General features: G+C 39.8%; 1 protein-coding gene across 4 annotated transcripts in view; it reads left to right on the forward strand.

Annotated features, from left to right (window-relative positions):
- Window positions 1-17,353, forward strand: part of KCNT2 (potassium sodium-activated channel subfamily T member 2) — a 614,388-nt gene that overhangs the window by 576,164 nt on the left and 20,871 nt on the right. For all 4 annotated transcript variants that reach the window (XM_075182645.1, XM_075182644.1, XM_075182642.1 and 1 more), the window contains one exon: window positions 3,235-3,535. In XM_075182645.1, the coding sequence (XP_075038746.1) occupies window positions 3,235-3,535 (301 nt within the window). The remainder of the gene's footprint in view (window positions 1-3,234; window positions 3,536-17,353) is intronic.

Raw genomic sequence — 17,353 nt, forward strand, 5'->3', positions numbered from 1 at the left:
AGGATTTTAAATCTCCAAAGCTCATTGTTGTATACTGTGGGCCTAATGAAGAGTCAGACATAAGACCGACTCGTAAGTGCTAAGAGCCCCTTTGTCTACTGCACATGCACAGTAGATCAGGATTCATCTCAGTCTGCTGTCACTCTGAGATATAGCCCCGTCTTCCACCTCTCCATGCTTAGAGAGACGGAACACGGAAAACCGTGGGCGAGCCTGGCAAAGTAATGGTGTGCTCATTGTCTTATGTTCTATGCTGAGGTGGAAGTAGCTGCAGATAGGCCTCTAGGAGACATATCTGTTGTGGGTACTTTTTCCTAGTGCAAGTTCCATTCTGATAATGAAGATTATCAGCACTGACGTTGCTGTAGTAAAAAATAAGAAAAAAAAAAAAAAATGGCTATCCACCCCTCCAAAAAAACAGCTTAACCAACCATAGTGGTTTAAAAAGTTGAGGGGACAAAAAGCGTGGGGTCCCCCCAAATATACTATTATCAGTGCTAGTGGCTCTGTAGCAGGGAAACCAACAGTGTGAGGTCCCCCTGCCACAATGCCAAACCAGCCCTAGACCCATCAGTGCAGGGGCTGGATTTCCGAGGAAGATCAGGCCAACAAAAAAATACAGGCCACCCCACGCTAGCTTTAACCAGCCCCCCTGATAGCACTTGGGTTCTTCCCACAACTCCGGAGCGATGGGTGTAAGGTAATAGTAATTTAATAAATGAATAAATCCATTTTATCACTGGTGCTCTACAGGTCCCTGCAGGCCCAGGCTGCCTTTAAGTGTTTGGACATTCTGGCATTTGTAGTTCTTCAAGCATCAGCATACTCATGGCTGCCAGGGCATGCTTGGAGTTGGGGAACCACAAGTACCAGCATATCCTGTCCCCCAGGACCTGCTGGCACTTGCAGTGCTCCAGAAAAGAAATTAAAAATATGTGCAACTCAAATTGCTTTGTAAATTATTACATCTACATAAGGCCCTGTATATGCACAATTTTACTAAGGATGCACTGAATCCATATTTTGAAATATGCAACTACGGAATCCTTCAATAGCAAATTAAATTCCAGATAAAAGTGACTAAATTAAAGAAAATAGAGATAATTAGCGGCTTGCCCTGTGTTTGTGTTATATATATCTCAGACAATAAATTGATGTAAAATGAGGCTACTATCCTCCTGAACAGCAATAAACACTAAAAAAACCTCAAGCAGACAATGCTAACAAATCTAATTAATATTGTATTGGCCTGTGGTTTAAGTGGAAATTTAGGTAGTATGGAAATTTATAAGTGGTGGTATGAAAAATGTAATGGAAATGTAAGTGAATGCAATTTGATAATTTTAAAATGAAGGCAGTAGGAGAAGTAGCAAACAACCCCACATTGATCACGGGTATTGGCAATATATGCCTCAAGAAAAATCAATGAAAATCATAAAAACAGTAAATGAAATAACTATGTTTATAAACCACTTAGCAGTTATTCCAAATAACCCTTTACCTAATGTCTCCTTAACTTAAGAAAAATAACACAGGAGACTTGTTTGGTGGAGAAAGGTAAACATTTTATTGACATAAATCACTCAGCTATCGGCCATTCCTAATACCATGAATATCGCGACCAATTGCACCTAGATGTTTCTGGGATGCTTTTAGTGTGTAAAGTCCCAGTCTCCCTCATTTGGCTCAGTAGCTAGGTCCCACCTGCACAGGTGTTGCCATATAACCATAGCAGAGGGGATGCACTACTAATGATGAGCCTCCCTTTTCAGGAAGAGTGCTCAACAATCTCACAAATGCGTAATTTATGGCTGCTGATTGTCATTTTTTTCTGCCACCTGAGACCCTTCTAAAAAAAAACAATGGTTAAACAGTCAATTTATGAACTATAAACTACAAACCATTCTAAGGGACTCTTACATAACCCGCCCCCCCTTTCCCCTTATCCAGGACATCCCCTAAGGCCATGCAGGATGTAACACAAGCTGGGTATTTATATGCCTTTGTGACAATTAGTAGCCCTCAGTTAGCTGTATACTGACAATAATTTTAATATGTCATAAAAACATAAATATTATGACAATAACAAACATATATAAAACTACAATTACTCATATAAAGCTTCTGGGGTTAATGCGAAGTGGAGCATACACCAGTTTGTGTAGTGTATCTTGCATGCAATCCTTGCGCATGCACAGAAAGTGAGCGCACACATATGCCCGTATCTGACACATACTGTGTCTGGATAGGAGAGACAGGTCAGGGAAGGGGCGTTCTAAAAATTGCAGATTATGCAGACCTACAGAAACGCATGTATATATGCCTATTAGGGCAGGTCCCTGCTATAGGGCATATGCAAATACTTGCTGATGATGATGACTTATCGTAAACTAGGTGCATATGCTATTGATGCAGATATGGACACATCTCTAGATGTGTATAGCTCTACATATGGGGGGGGGAATATTTTAATTTTCTGTGCTCTTTTTTAAGAGTAATTTACTCCCATTTTGCAGCCAACTCTGTATCAGCCCCTCTGTAACCATAACAATTGCAATAAGTGCACTACCATAACCACCACAACATGTCTTGAAAACAAATGCTGAAAATCTGAAGATATATTAGAATCAGAATCACTGAATACATTCCCAAAAATGTGTGTTTATTTGCTTATATTATTTTATTTATATTGTATTATTTTATTTCACCGGGCAGCACGGTGGCTAAGTGGTAAGCGCTTCTGCCTCACAGCACTGGGGTCATGAGTTCAATTCCCGACCATGGCCTTATCTGTGTGGAGTTTGTATGTTCTCCCCGTGTTTGCGTGGGTTTCCTCCGGGTGCTCCGGTTTCCTCCCACACTCCAAAAACATACTAGTAGATTAATTGGCTGCTATCAAATTGACCCTAGTCTCTCTCTATGTCTGTCTGTGTTAGGAAATTTAGACTGTAAGCTCCAATGGGGCAGGGATTGATGTGAATGAGTTCTCTGTACAGCGCTGCGGAATTAGTGGCGCTATATAAATAAATGGTGATGATGATGATGATGATTTGTTTCCAATACTCTAAAATACCAAAAACAGGTCACACTTTGTGTGAGAACATCTGAGATACAGGACATGCATAAGAAAATCCTGAAATAATGTTCTGTTGCTGGAGATGGTTTAGGAACCTTGCCTGACTTTTCAGATGTTGTCTCATTACCTTACTGAAGTTTTCAGTTTTTCTTGTAAAGTCACAGATATCCATCAGTGTTGATGAGTGGGAAGACACAAAAGAAACCAAAGAAACATCAGCAAACCGCAACAACCATCGAAATTCCACATCCAGCGACCAGTCAGACCACCCCTTACTTAGGAGAAAGAGCATGCAGTGGGCAAGAAGACTAAGCAGAAAAGTCCCCAGGAATTCTAACAAAACAGCTGAGAGGATAAGTCAACAAAGGATGACATTGTGCAGAAGGTCAGAGAGACAAGAACTTGCAGAACTGGTTAAGAACAGAATGAAGCACTTGGGTCTTTCAACAACAGGCTACGGTACGTAGAAACATTTAGAAATTCAAGCAAGTATTTGTACTGACTATCAGTGTATTATCTTTCACTGCATTCCATCATGGATCACATTGATATTGAGTTATGACATACAGGTGGGATGGACCTATTATCTGACTGCATATTAGCAGATATCCCAGATAACCTGTAACTCATAACAAATTAGTAAAACCACAAAGGGACAGAAATGTGAAGTGACAATGTTTCTATCCTACAGCAGACATTTATCAAGTTGACTGATGCCGCATTTCTCTTATAGAAGATAAAACCAATTGAAAATAATTTGTTTTGTAAAAACATCTTGTGATCATGATTTCATATTTTCTTTTGCTACCTTAAAATAGTCCAACAATCCAAAAAATATGCACGTAAAAAAAGCACTGCAGAAAAGCTAAAGATGCCTTTAGAACGGATATTATTAAAATAGACCTTATAATGAAATGCTAATAAGTGAGGAAATATTAAATTAGGGATTTGATAGTAAAGTGTATGCTGCATGTTTTGGTTATGTGAAAAGGAGGAGAAATAAAAGAGAATGGCAAATGATGACTTTGAGAGAGATAACAATCGGAAAGCAAGGCTATTTGAAAACTTGACATATGTATTTATTAGGGATGAGCGCACTCGGATTTATGAAATCCGAGCCCACCCGAACGTTGCGGATCCGAGTCGGATCCGAGACAGATCCGGGTATTGGCGCCAAATTCAAAAGTGAAACTGAGGCTCTGACTCATAATCCCGTTGTCGGATCTCGCGATACTCGGATCCTATAAATTCCCCGCTAGTCGCCGCCATCTTCACTCGGGCATTGATCAGGGTAGAGGGAGGGTGTGTTAGGTGGTCCTCTGTGCTGTTTAGTTCTGTGCTGTTTAGTTCTGTGCTGTTTAGTTCTGTGCTGTTTAGTTCTGTTCTGTGCTGTGCTGTGCTGTGCTGTGCTGTGCTGTGTTCTGCAGTATCAGTCCAGTGGTGCTGTGTGCTGTGCTCTGTCCTTCTGAGGTCAGTGGTGCTGCTGGGTCCTGTGCTGTGTCCTGTTCAGTCCAGTGGTGCTGTGTCCTGTGCTCTGTGCTTCTAAGGGCATAGTTATTTCCCCATTATTCCCAAGTTTTTAAAAAATAAAAAAAAAGTAAAAAAAAATAAAAAATTAGAAATTAAAAAAAATATATATAATTATAACCAAATGTGCAAAACCAATCCAGCAGTATAAGTCCATTGGTACTGCAATATTACCAAGTTCACACATTCTGCAGTATCAGTCCAGTGGTGCTGTGTCCTGTGCTCTGTCCTGCTGAGTTCCGTAGTGCTGCTGGGTCCTGTGCCGTGTCCTGTTCAGTCCAGTGGTGCTGTGTCCTGTGCTCTGTGCTTCTAAGGGCATAGTTTTTTCCCCACTATTCCCAAGTTTTTTAAAAATTAAAAAAAAGTAAAAAAAAATAAAAAATTTAAAAAAAAAAAAATATATATAATAATTATAACCAAATTTGCAAAACCAATCCAGCAGTATAAGTCCATTGGTACTGCAATATTACCAAGTTCACACATTCTGCAGTATCTTGTGCTACATATAATGGAGACCAAAAATTTGGAGGATAAAGTAGGGAAAGATCAAGACCCACTTCCTCCTAATGCTGAAGCTGCTGCCACTAGTCATGACATAGACGATGAAATGCCATCAACGTCGTCTTCCAAGCCCGATGCCCAATCTCGTAGTAGCGGGCATGTAAAATCCAAAAAGCCCAAGTTAAGAAAAAGTAGCAAAAAGAGAAACTTAAAATCATCTGAGGAGAAACGTAAAGTTGCCAATATGCCATTTACGACACGGAGTGGCAAGGAACGGCTTAGGCCCTGGCCCGTGTTCATGACTAGTGGTTCAGCTTCACCCACGGATCTTAGCCCTCCTCCTCCTCCCCCCCCCTACAAAAAATTGAAGAGAGTTATGCTGTCAGCAACAAAACAGCAAACAACTCTGCCTTCTAAAGAGAAATTATCACAAATCCCCAAGGCGAGTCCAAGGGTGTTGGTGGTTGTCAAGCCTGACCTTCCCATCACTGTACGGGAAGAGGTGGCTCGGGAGGAGGCTATTGATGATGTAGCTGGCGCTGTGGAGGAACTTGATGATGAGGATGGTGATGTGGTTATTGAAAATGAGGCACCAGGGGGGGAAACAGCTGATGTCCATGGGATGAAAAAGCCCATCGTCATGCCTGGTCAGAAGACCAAAAAATGCACCTCTTCGGTCTGGAGTTATTTTTATCCAAATCCAGACAACCAATGTATGGCCATATGTAGCTTATGTAAAGCTCAAATAAGCAGGGGTAAGGATCTTGCCCACCTAGGAACATCCTCCCTTATACGTCACCTGAATAACCTTCATAGTTCAGTGGTTAGTTCAGGAACTGGGGCTAGGACCCTCATCGGTACAGGGACACCTAAATCCCGTGGTGCAGTTGGATACACACCAGCAACACCCTCCTCGTCAACTTCCTCCACAATCTCCATCAGATTCAGTCCTGCAGCCCAAGTCAGCAGCCAGACTGAGTCCTCCTCAATACGGGATTCATCCGAGGAATCCTGCAGCGGTACGCCTACTACTGCCACTGCTGCTGTTGCTGCTGTTAGTCGGTCATCTTCCCAGAGGGGAAGTCGTAAGACCGCTAAGTCTTTCACAAAACAATTGACCGTCCAACAGTCGTTTGCCATGACCACAAAATACGATAGTAGTCACCCTATTGCAAAGCGTATAACTGCGGCTGTAACTGCAATGTTGGTGTTAGACGTGCGCCCGGTGTCCGCCATCAGTGGAGTGGGATTTAGAGGGTTGATGGAGGTATTGTGTCCCCGGTACCAAATCCCCTCGAGATTCCACTTCACTAGGCAGGCGATACCAAAAATGTACAGAGAAGTACAATCAAGTGTCCTCAGTGCTCTTAAAAATGCGGTTGTACCCACTGTCCACTTAACCACGGACATGTGGACAAGTGGTTCTGGGCAAACGAAGGACTATATGACTGTGACAGCCCACTGGGTAGATGCATCCCCTTCCGCAGCAACAGCAACAGCTGCATCAGTAGCAGCATCTACAAAATGGCTGCTCATGCAAAGGCAGGCAACATTGTGCATTACAGGCTTTAATAAGAGGCACAACGCTGACAAAATATTAGAGAAAATGAGGGAAATTATCTCCCAGTGGCTTACCCCACTTAGACTCTCATGGGGATTTGTGGTGTCAGACAATGCCAGTAACATTGTGCGGGCATTAAATATGGGCAATTTCCAGCACGTCCCATGTTTTGCCCACACCATTAATTTGGTGGTGCAGCATTACCTCAAGAGTGACAGGGGTGTGCAGGAGATGCTTGCGGTGGCGCGCAAAATTGCTGGACACTTTCGGCATTCAGCCAGTGCCTACCGCAGACTAGAGGCACATCAAAAAAGCATGAACCTGCCCTGCCATCACCTCAAACAAGAGGTTGTGACGCGCTGGAACTCCACCCTCTATATGCTGCAGAGGATGGAGGAGCAGCAAAAGGCCATTCAGGCCTACACAGCCACCTACGACATAGGCAAAGGAGTGGGGATGCGCCTCAGTCAAGCGCAGTGGAGACTGATTTCCGTGTTGTGCAAGGTTCTGCAGCCATTTGAACTTGCCACACGAGAAGTCAGTTCCGACACTGCCAGCTTGAGTCAGGTCATTCCCCTGATCAGGCTGTTGCAGAAGCAGCTGGAGAAAGTGAGGGAGGAGCTGGTAAGCCATTGCGATTACACCAAGCATGTAGCTCTTGTGGATGTAGCCCTTCGTACGCTTTGCCAGGATCCGAGGGTGGTCACTCTTTTAAAGTCAGAGGAATACATTCTGGCCACCGTGCTCGATCCTCAGTTTAAAGCGTATGTTGTGTCTCTGTTTCCGGCGGACACAAGTCTACAGCGGTGCAAAGACCTGCTGGTCAGGAGATTGTCCTCTGAAGAGGACCGTGACATGCCAACAGCTCCACCCTCATTTTCTTCCACATCTATGGCTGCGAGGAAAAAGCTCAGTTTTCCCAAAAGAGGCACTGGCGGGGATGCTGATAACATCTGGTCCGGACTGAAGGACCTGCCAACCATTGCAGACATGTCTACTGTCGCTGCATTGGATGCTGTCACAATAGAAAAAATTGTGGATGATTACTTTGCTGACACCATCCAAGTAGACATGTCAGACAGTCCATATTGTTACTGGCAGGAAAAAAAGGCAGTTTGGAAGCCCCTGTACAAACTGGCTCTATTTTACCTGAGTTGTCCCCCCTCCAGTGTGTACTCGGAAAGAGTTTTTAGTGCAGCGGGGAACCTGGTCAGTGAGCGGCGAAGGAGGTTGCTTCCTCATAACGTTGAAAAAATGATGTTTATAAAAATGAATAATCAATTCCTCAATGAAGTACAGCACTGCCCTCCAGATACTACAGAGGGACCTGTGGTTGTGGAGTCCAGCGGGGACGAATTGATAATGTGTGATGAGGAGGAAGTACACACTGTAGGGGGAGAGGAATCAGAGGTTGAGGATGAGGACGACATCTTGCCTCAGTAGAGCCTGTTTAGTCTGTACAGGGAGAGATGAATAGCTTTTTTGGTGTGGGGGCCCAAACAAACCAATCATTTCAGCCAAAGTTGTTTGGTAGGCCCTGTCGCTGAAATGATTGGTTTGTTAAAGTGTGCATGTCCTATTTCAACAACATAAGGGTGGGTGTGAGGGCCCAAGGACAATTCCATCTTGGAACTTTTTTTTTTGCATTATATGACCAATCAACAGTCGTTTGCCATGTTCAAAAAGTAAAACCAAATGTAAAAAAATTCAAGAAATTAAACCAAAAGTAAAATGCCGTGTCATAATTTAAAACAAGAGGTATTGACGTGCTCTAAAACTACTGTATTGTTGTTTATATTTTATAAACACTACACTTGAAAGCTTGAGTCTTTCAATAGAAAAGTAACTGTCCATTGCATGAATATTTGCAACAGGGACAATTTTAGGGTTAAGAAAGTCAACTAATAACACTTCGACGCTGTCTGTCTTTATAAACACTACACTTGGAAGTTGGAGGAGGTATTGTGGCCCCGGCACCAAATTTACTACCGGGGCCACTCCACTGTGCAGTCCATATTTAGGTGTATCAGATATTAAACAACGGTGACAGTTGATGCCCAATTTTTTAATTATATTGTGGCCTCGGTACCAAATTGTGTACCGGGGCCACCACACTACGCAGTCCAGATACTTGTTTGGTGGAATTCAGACCAGTTGAGGGTTTTATTATTATATTGTGTGGACCACTCTATCTATACCACACTACAACTCTATACCACTCTATTTCATACTTTAATTCTATTTCATACTTTAATTCTATTTCATACTTTAATTCTATTTCATACTTTAATTCTATTTCATACTTTAATTCTATTACTAATTAATTACCATAAAGAGGAACAAAATAAACCAATTTTACCAAAAGTATAATATGACTTAGACTTACAAACACTACACTTGAAAGATCGTGCCTTTAAATGAAAAAGTCAGTCTTCATTGCACGACTATGTGCAACAGGGACAGTTTTTTGGGTTTACAAAGTCAAACAATAACACTTTGACCCTGTCTGTCTGGGATCTCAATGACGAATTGTCTGTACCATGTTTGGAGGAGGTATTGTGGCCCCGGTATCAAATTGGGTACCGGGGCCACCCCACTATGCAGTCCAGATACTTGTTTGGTGGAATTCTGACACGTGGAGGGTTTTATTATTATTATATTGTGTGGACCACTCTATCTATACCACACTACAACTCTATACCACTCTATTTCATACTTTAATTCTATTTCATACTTTAATTCTATTTCATACTTTAATTTTATTTCATACTTTAATTCTATTTCATACTTTAATTCTATTTCATACTTTAATTCTATTACTAATTAATTACCATAAAGAGGAACAAAATAAACCAATTTTACCAAAAGTATAATATGACTTAGACTTACAAACACTACACTTGAAAGATCGTGCCTTTAAATGAAAAAGTCAGTCTTCATTGCACGACTATGTGCAACAGGGACAGTTTTTTGGGTTTACAAAGTCAAACAATAACACTTTGACCCTGTCTGTCTGGGATCTCAATGACGAATTGTCTGTACCATGTTTGGAGGAGGTATTGTGGCCCCGGTATCAAATTGGGTACCGGGGCCACCCCACTATGCAGTCCAGATACTTGTTTGGTGGAATTCAGACACGTGGAGGGTTTTTTAATTATATTGTGGCCTCGGTACCAAATTGTGTACTGGGGCCACCACACTACGCAGTCAAGATAGATAGATGCGTATTGCGTATCATAGATAAAGTACATTCAGTGGTGTGGGGCAAATTGAAAAATATTCAAAATGCACTGACATTATCAAAAACAAGAGGTTGTCACACGCTAAAACTCCAACATGTATATGATGGAGAGGATGGAGGAGCAGCCGTATGTGTAGTGTAATGCAGATCTGTTGAAGGTTTTTTATATATTTTATTGTGGTGCCCAGTGCCCACTCCTCTACGCAGTCCAGGTACAATTATTGGTGCGAATCATAAAAGTTCAGGGTTTTTAATATATTGTGGTGACCCACTCCTCTACGCAGTCCAGGTACAATTATTGGTGCGAATCATAAAAGTTCAGGGTTTTTAAGATATTGTGGTGACCCACTCCTCTACGCAGTCCAGGTACAATTATTGGTGCGAATCATAAAAGTTCAGGGTTTTTAATATATTGTGGTGACCCACTCCTCTACGCAGTCCAGGTACAATTATTGGTGCGAATCATAAAAGTTCAGGGTTTTTAAGATATTGTGGTGACCCACTCCTCTACGCAGTCCAGGTACAATTATTGGTGCGAATCATAAAAGTTCAGGGTTTTTAAGATATTGTGGTGACCCACTCCTCTACGCAGTCCAGGTACAATTATTGGTGCGAATCATAAAAGTTCAGGGTTTTTAATATATTGTGGTGACCCACTCCTCTACGCAGTCCAGGTACAATTATTGGTGCGATTCATAAAAGTTCAGGGTTTTTAATTTATATTGTGGTGACCCACTCCTCTACGCAGTCCAGGTACAATTATTGGTGCGAATCATAAAAGTTCAGGGTTTTTAATATATTGTGGTGACCCACTCCTCTACGCAGTCCAGGTACATTTATTGGTGCGATTCATAAAAGTTCGGGGTTTTTAAGATATTGTGGTGACCCACTCCTCTACGCAGTCCAGGTACATTTATTGGTGCGAATCATAAAAGTTCAGGGTTTTTAATATATATTGTGGTGACCCACTCCTCTACGCAGTCCAGGTACATTTATTGGTGCGAATCATAAAAGTTCAGGGTTTTTAATATATATTGTGGTGACCCACTCCTCTACGCAGTCCAGAAAGATACCTTGTTGCAACGTTTTGGACTAATAACTATATTGTGAGGTGTTCAGAATACACTGTAAATTAGTGGAAATGCTTGTTATTGAATGTTATTGAGGTTAATAATAGCCTAGGAGTGAAAATAAGCCCAAAAACTTGATTTTTAAACTTTTTATGTTTTTTTCAAAAAAAATCCGAATCCATTACCTTAAATCCGAACCGAGACCTTTCGTCAAGTGTTTTGCGAGACAAATCCGAACCTCAAAAATAACGAAAATCCGGATCCAAAACACAAAACACGAGACCTCAAAAGTCGCCGGTGCACATCCCTAGTATTTATATAGTTATAAGCTTATTGCCCTCCATTTGATTGTCAATATACATAGTCAGCATAACCTGTGCATGCAAATTGATTCAATCACAGATTAAACAGAATGCACCATTTTGTGGAAAATATTTAAAATTATTTGTGTGATGGATAGAGCCTGAATATAAACCAGAGTTTATTGCACTGTCACAACAATTTATCAGCAAAGCTCATATGGGAATGGTAGCCAAGAGATCAATTTTTGTTCTGTTAGGAGCAGTGTATAATGATTGGGATGCACATCTGCAATCTAATCCATTTCTATTCATGAAATAGCAATGGGAAATTGTCTAATATATTCTACAAAACATTATTTTTTAGTTGCATTTTATCGCTATGGGATACAGTGTTTTTCCTGTGAGATTTAAATGAAGATTGAAAGTGTTTCTTGTTCATCACTGTGATGAACTGAGATACATAGCCCTCTTGGATTACAATTTCAGTGCTAAATCTGTTTTTAAATTAGTGTTGCTCCATTTTGACCAATTTTTAAATACCATTCAATCAACTTTGATAAAATATGATAAAACAGAATCTGTAGATTCCATTGGGGTTAAATTAATATTGTGTGATGATATTGTTGAGGGTGATGACATTGTCAACAGCAGAGAGGAAAATGACCACTGTTAGCCAAATTCCCATTAGTAATTTATTAAAATCTCCATCTATTCTCTCTAGTCCATCAACCAACAACCGAAATGTTATCTTTTGTGGGGGCCATAAATATCAAGCACATTAGCCACAAAAGTAGCAGTTCCTGTTACTGCAGTGCTTGATTTGCTACACTATGAGCATGTCCTTTTTAACAGATGGATGGGGACATATGGGTGGGGCCAAATCCATCTTGCACTATTTTACATTATGACCTTGGTCTATCATCATCTGTCAAATGTCTACTGATGTCACTGTCCATCTAATGACCTCTTCCTCTTACTACCAGTGTCAATCTATTGGAAAAACTCAGGAATGTAATTTGCAGTATTCAGTGACCGCATGTAGATGCTTTATGTACACTGAAGTCACTAATTTTAGCCAGCCAGCTCACTGCAGACTTTGTCCAAAATTGGTGAAAATTTGGACAGTTATGAAGCGATCATTACAAAATAGACTGTAAATGATGGTAAATGAATGTTAATGCATTTAGTAGTAGGAGCAAAAACAGCTCAAATTCACATCATTTAACCTGTTTTTCACAATTTTCAATTAAATCCAGATCCAAAATCTTCCAAATTTTTGGGCAAAGCGAGGAACAAAACAAAAACATGAAGACGTTTTAGAACCAAAACCACATCCAAAACCAGCACACATCTCTAATTTAAAAACAGTTTATATGAAACATGCAACTTTCCCATTTATTAATAATATGGTCAAGACAAAACACTCTCTTGTGTATGTTACACGTCATTATTATATTTTTATACTATGTACTAATAGTGTAATGTACTTTTAGCGTTAATACCAACACTGTCAAGCCACATCTCTACACTGTCTCTATTCTGTTTCTACAAAATCCCTAAGCTACTGTAGGACTTAAGTATACACACTTGACACACTCCTGGTGCTAATGCTATTGTTTTTGATCTGAACATCGTGAAATGTGTCCAGCTTAACATATCCACATAAATCTGTTGGGTTTTCTTTGTGTGTGAATATTTTCCCTACGTACATTCTGAGTGCATTTGCATCTGCCTATAAATGAGCTCCAATACATGTATCCTACTCATACAGCAGATGCATCATATGATAATCATTCATTGTCCATGCATCATAATTTCAAAAATACATTTGTAAACCCTGAATACAAGTTTTTGCAGTTTTGAATACCATTTATATGATAATCCAAAGCACAGCCCTTTTTACCCCCTTTTTTTATTTATTATTTTTGCTGCCAAAATTGTACCTCACCATTGTTGTATTTTTTTTTTCAATAATTTATATTTTTTATTGAAGCTTTTAATTTGCGGGGTACAAAAAAAAGAACAGACAAAATACACACTTTATAATACACAGGGAATGCAGGGAGAGGGAAGGGGAGGGAGAGAAGAAAGGGAAGCAGTACATATCAAGACATACCAATAGCATCAAAAAGTACAGATCCCAACATCTTAACAAATTACAAATTGTTCAATGTGTAATCTGGGGAGCCACCTCTAGATATTACTCTGATAGACTATGAGGGGGCCTCAAGGAGACTGGCTGAACCAAAGTTTTGGAGACATATTGATTCCAGTCAAACCATTTCAAGTGGGGAGAAGGAGGCATATGGTACTCCCATAGTTTCCATGTCACAGCTTAACTGAACCTTAGAGATTATTTTAGCAATGGAGAGTAACGTAGCTGATTTCCACGCTTGAGCTATAACCACACGGGTAGCTATAAAAATGTGGCCTATGACATACCGTTCCCCTAATAAAACTTGTGGAGGAAAAAAATGTAGAAGTGCTACTTCCGGAGTATTAGGTATCAGATTTTGAATCACCTTAGATATTAAGGCATAGACCTCTGCCCAGAAAACACGGACCATGGGGCAACCCCAGAAAACATGGAAGATGTCCCCTATTTCCCCACATTCACGCCAACATCTCCAATGTCAATACGGATGACCATTCACCGGTCACATATCCTCTGTACATCAATACTTATTACTTATGCACCATTTTACCTGAGCGCACCCTTGTCATTTGTCTTTAAATGGGGACAATAATCCCAGGCATTCCAGTACTTGAAACCTTCAGGGCTAATCCTAATGCAACACAAGTCAGCTCCCAGGGGCGGTACTTGTGCTGAACCTTACCCTACTCATCAAAGAGAATGGGTTCCAAATGCCCCACTACAAGTAATGTGCACCCCACCAACTTTGCCAGCTAACTGAACAGTGTTTTCCTGCAAATCCAAATGCTGCATCAACTGCAGGGCCACGACCCCATGCACAGAGCTCGCGCACCATGGAGTTCCAAGAGATCAAGATTATTCCTTCACTGAACTTTATAGCCTTTCCTTTAAGCCTTCCCCTCAGGACACCCACATTGGCTGTACCCAAACCTTCCCTTGGTTTGTTAACCCTTAGTCAGGTCCAAACAAGTTATGTACACAAACCTCCACTTTTAATTTCCCTCAATTCTAATTTCTTCCAGGAGTTATTTGTAGTGATGCTTTAGCCATTAAACCTTGCATTTTATGCTGAACTGTGCCTCAGAGTGCTTGGTGCATGTAAAGCAAGTTCCTATTTATTTTACATTTTTTTAGCTGTTCTTGAAATCTATCTGCTACATTAGTAAGCACAGTGTATGGGCCTGATTCATTAAGGGAAGTTAAGTAAAAAAATTGAGTAAGTAGACTCTTGGACAAAACTATGGTTTAATGCAAGGTGTGCAAATTAGTTTTCTATTTTGTACATAAGTTAAATACTGTTTTTTTTTCATGTAGCACACAAATATTTGATAGTTTATTTGTACACTGACATTTAAAGTTGATATTTGTGTGCTACATGAAAAACAGACAGTATTTAACATTTTTATGTGCAAAATAGAAAACTAATTTGCACCCCTTGCATTGTAACATGGTTTTGTCCAGGAGACTATATACTCATTTTTTTACTTAACTTCCCTTAATGAATCAGGCCCTATGTCTTACATTCTAGGGAAACATGTTTTACTTTGCGTTTTAATATACTTTCCCTCTCAATGAAAGCTTTAGGAATGCAAATAAATATTTTCTGGCATATGTTATTGTCACGAACAGCACTCACCTGAGCCTGTGTGATGCATGTGTCAAACAGGGTTAAACAAAAAAACAACCACCTGGTCTGTCTGAAATTATTAAATCCTTCCCTATCTATGCCACACACTAGCTTTTCTGTACCAACTATGCCCCAACCAAGGTTTTTTTTCTGAGAAGAGCTGACATTCTTATTAAGGAAGCCTTTGGTTCTCCCTAGAATTAATCTAGCACAATTTACTTTAATCAGAGTTCACATCAACTACAATGTTCTCCCCGTTTCAATTATGTAGCGTCTTGACCAAACTGTCGCGTGAATTCGTAAGAACACAGAGACTTGAACTTATTAAGTGTAATTTAATATGGAAAATACATCCACAATGTTTAAGATATAACAGTTAATAAAAGTAATATAAATATAACACAATTGTTTCTTAGAAAATAGAAAGGATAAAACACATAATTGATACCTCACTTATAATCAAGTTTCTGGTGCTGGGAGAAGCAGGAAAAATGGGACCCTCTTCAATCTCAAATTGACTCCCCAAGAGTGAACAAAACCTTACATTTACACTACAGTTTTAAAACCAAGCTGCAGGGCCCACAGCCCCCCTTCCTGTGAGGTCAGAATCAACACGTCTGCAGAATGCAAATTAGTGTTTTACAATTCTGCTGTAGAAACACCTTTAAATCAGGTTTTTGTCACCCTGTCCTAACTTTTCACCAGTATGACTTACAAACATCATTTTACCTCCACACAACATGTCATAAGTTCCCCTTAGTCTGCATACCACACATGCCTCTGGTAAGTATGATATTAGAGAAAATGATATGATATTTTTCTGTGACTCTATTCAGCTTGAATTTGTCATTAACATACAACCCTGTCTCTGCAGTCGGCATATCTGGGGCCACCCAAACGTGTTAGATTTCAATGTCTTGAAACAGATATCCTCAAAGGCTTTCACGTTTGCGACCTGCCATATATGATACAAGTTGCTACCATTGTCTATCAGCCCCCTCTGGGTAGTTTAACATAAACAAAACCCATTGATCTAAACAGCTTCCCCGAGAGCCATGTCACACTATTTCTAGGAATTAATTCACAAACACATATTTGCAGATTTATGCCTAAAAATTAGCTTGCACATGACAGTTATAATTATAAACTTAAACTTTTACACTTGTGTCGTATGTTTATTCATTCATTTTATAAAGAAATTGTTAGGATACACAAACATATATTAATTAGCTAAAGATTTCTTTTGATACCTTTGAAATACATCTCTAATAGGGTTTGAGGTTATGATAGGTTAAAAATTAGGCAGACTAGATGGGCCAGGCGGTTCTTTTCTGCCGTCAAATTCTATTTCTGAAATCTATTCAGGTTTTACAGCAACACTACTAAATACAGTCTAGTTGTATTTATACATCAGAAAAATTGGATGGCTTATGGTCAATGAAGTTGGAAAAGGTAATAAGGTAAAGAGAAAATTGGAGTCAATCTTAAATATATTTCTAACTTCATCTGGACACTGTTTGGTTGGCGTCACACAGGTTCTTTTCAGTCCACACCTACAGCGCACTGTCCAATGGCTCCAATTTGAAGTAGTGCATTCCTATAAGTGAAATGGAGAGGATGTCACATGACACATCTCACTATAAATTCTATAGCTGTTTTAAAAATACTTGCAGCAGTATTTTGGACAAGTGTACAAAGCGCTAACTAAAACACACTCCAATCTCCAAGTCTCACAGAGCACTCAGTATAATCTACGCTTCTCTAGCTGCAATAAAGACATTAAAAACATTAGGCATGAGTGCTTCTAAAACTGGAAAAGTCCTAACATTCAAAACACCTATATGACACAATCATTACTGGTAAGATGAATTTTGCATTAAAGAACGAATGCAAGCAAAATAGGTTAAAAATAAGTAATGTTGTGTATCATTTAAGCAAAACAGATTAAACAAAACATAAATAAATTAATCTATAAACATGCTTAGTCACAAAGTTGTTGGTTGATACAATCTAGAGCATAATCAAGTGAACTTCTATCTAACGTTTTAAAATCCTATGTAAGCAAAATCTGAAACAGCAGGAGTCTAACCAGAGCACAACTATTATTCTCTGAACGTTTCAAAGGCAGGTGCTGTGTCACAGAGCCATGAGATCCTTTTGTGTTTCATAATCCTTTTAATATAATTAGATATAATCTTTGGAAATGTATTGTCAATGTTACTAAAGTAATAGTGCAGGGAGCAGCTACTCTATCAGAATGCGCACTTTAAACAAATAATATGAATTTTAATTA

The sequence above is a fragment of the Mixophyes fleayi genome, chromosome 8 (genome assembly GCF_038048845.1).
Source record: "Mixophyes fleayi isolate aMixFle1 chromosome 8, aMixFle1.hap1, whole genome shotgun sequence".
In the NCBI taxonomy this organism is placed as follows: Eukaryota; Metazoa; Chordata; class Amphibia; order Anura; family Limnodynastidae; genus Mixophyes; species Mixophyes fleayi.